The sequence below is a fragment of the Bison bison genome, unplaced genomic scaffold (assembly GCF_000754665.1).
Source record: "Bison bison bison isolate TAMUID 2011002044 unplaced genomic scaffold, Bison_UMD1.0 scf7180017864383, whole genome shotgun sequence".
NCBI lineage: Eukaryota > Metazoa > Chordata > Mammalia > Artiodactyla > Bovidae > Bison > Bison bison.
The window spans coordinates 6,874,062-6,875,512 of NW_011494955.1; the positions used below are offsets into that span (position 1 = coordinate 6,874,062).

The 1,451-nt window shown below is 49.6% G+C and overlaps 1 protein-coding gene across 2 annotated transcripts in view; it reads right to left on the bottom strand.

The window, feature by feature from the left end:
* Nucleotides 1-1,451, bottom strand: part of AAAS (achalasia, adrenocortical insufficiency, alacrimia) — a 16,177-nt gene that overhangs the window by 14,282 nt on the left and 444 nt on the right. The window contains exon 2 of one of the 2 annotated variants that reach the window (XM_010857922.1): nucleotides 790-884. In XM_010857922.1, the coding sequence (XP_010856224.1) occupies nucleotides 790-884 (95 nt within the window). Of the gene's footprint in view, nucleotides 1-789; nucleotides 918-1,451 lie in introns of both variants that reach the window. The other variant, XM_010857921.1, reaches the window with a different exon arrangement.

Sequence of the window (1,451 nt, forward strand, 5' to 3'; positions counted from 1 at the left end):
ATGATGCTAAAGCTGAAACTCCAGTACTTTGGCCACCTCACGCAAAGAGTTGACTCATTGGAAAAGACTCTGATGCTGGGAGGGATTGGGGGTAGGAGGAGAAGGGGCCGACAGAGGATGAGATGGCTGGATGGCATCGCTGACTTGATGGACGTGAGTCTGGGTGAACTCCGGGAGTTGGTGATGGACAGGGAGGCCTGGTGTGCTGCGATTCATGGGGTCGAAAAGAGTCGGACACGACTGAGTGACTGAACTGAACTTACTCATTTAATCATCACTGCTGCTAAGTTGCTTCAGTTGTGTCCAACTCTGTGCGACCGCATAGACAGCAGCCCACCAGGCTCCCCCGTCCCTGGGATTCTCCAGGCAAGAACACCGGAGTGGGTTGCCATTTCCTTCTCCAATGCATGAAAGTGAAAAGTGAAAGTGAAGTCGCTCAGTCGTGTCCGACTCTAAGCGACCCCATGGACTACAGCCCACCAGGCTCCTCTATCCATGGGATTTTCCAGGCAAGAGTACTGGAGTGGGGTGCCATTGCCTTCTCTGATTTAATCATCACTAGAACCCTGTACATAATTAAACCAGAAAGGAAACCAAGTCATTGGAGATGAAACTGAACTACCATTGCACAGCCTTGAGTTCCACAGAAAGGACTGATAATTTGATGTGTTGAATGACAGACAGCTCTGAGCTAGAGAGCGCCAGGAAGCCCAGGGTAGAGAGATGGTGACCCCACTGCATCCAGGATCTGTAGACCAATGGCCCAGGAGACCCTTTGCCACGTCTCACCAAATGTTGATGCATCTCTTCCACACTTGCTCCCGGTGGTGAATGAAGGCAGTTCTTGTGCCATGGTCCAGCCTTCCAGGGGTCTTCAAGGGATCCTTAGTCAGGTTTAGGACAGGAAGATTAATCCACTATAGCCAGAAATGAGAGGTATGACAGTGAGTGAGTTCTTTCCAGATCCCTACTGAACCCCCGTTTCCCATTTCCACAAAAGAAACACTTGTGGAACTGGGGAAACAAATCTTATCTCCCTTATCGGTAAAACCAGAATAATATTTCATAGGAATGCTGTGATTATTAAATCACATTTTTAAAACATTTGTGGAGAACACCTGACTCAGAGCCTCTTTCTTCCACACAAACGTTCAATAAACGTCCATTTCTCTTCCTTTTCCTTGCCAGGAAAACCTCAGGGGAACAAACTCCCCAGGTTGGGCCTTCCCAGTTGTCCCAAATACTGTCTCCAACTTATCAGAAGTCCTCCTGCATAGTCACATCCCCTAGATTCGCCCCCACTCTCTCCATCCCCGCTAGGCCCGCCCCACAGTTCCTCAGCATCACTCATCCTCCAATCCCAGCTCTAAAACACATTCCATCTCTTCTATTCTTCTCCACCTGGGAGAGATTGTTTCCAATCCTCCAGTCTGGGGACCGCGACGCGCCCC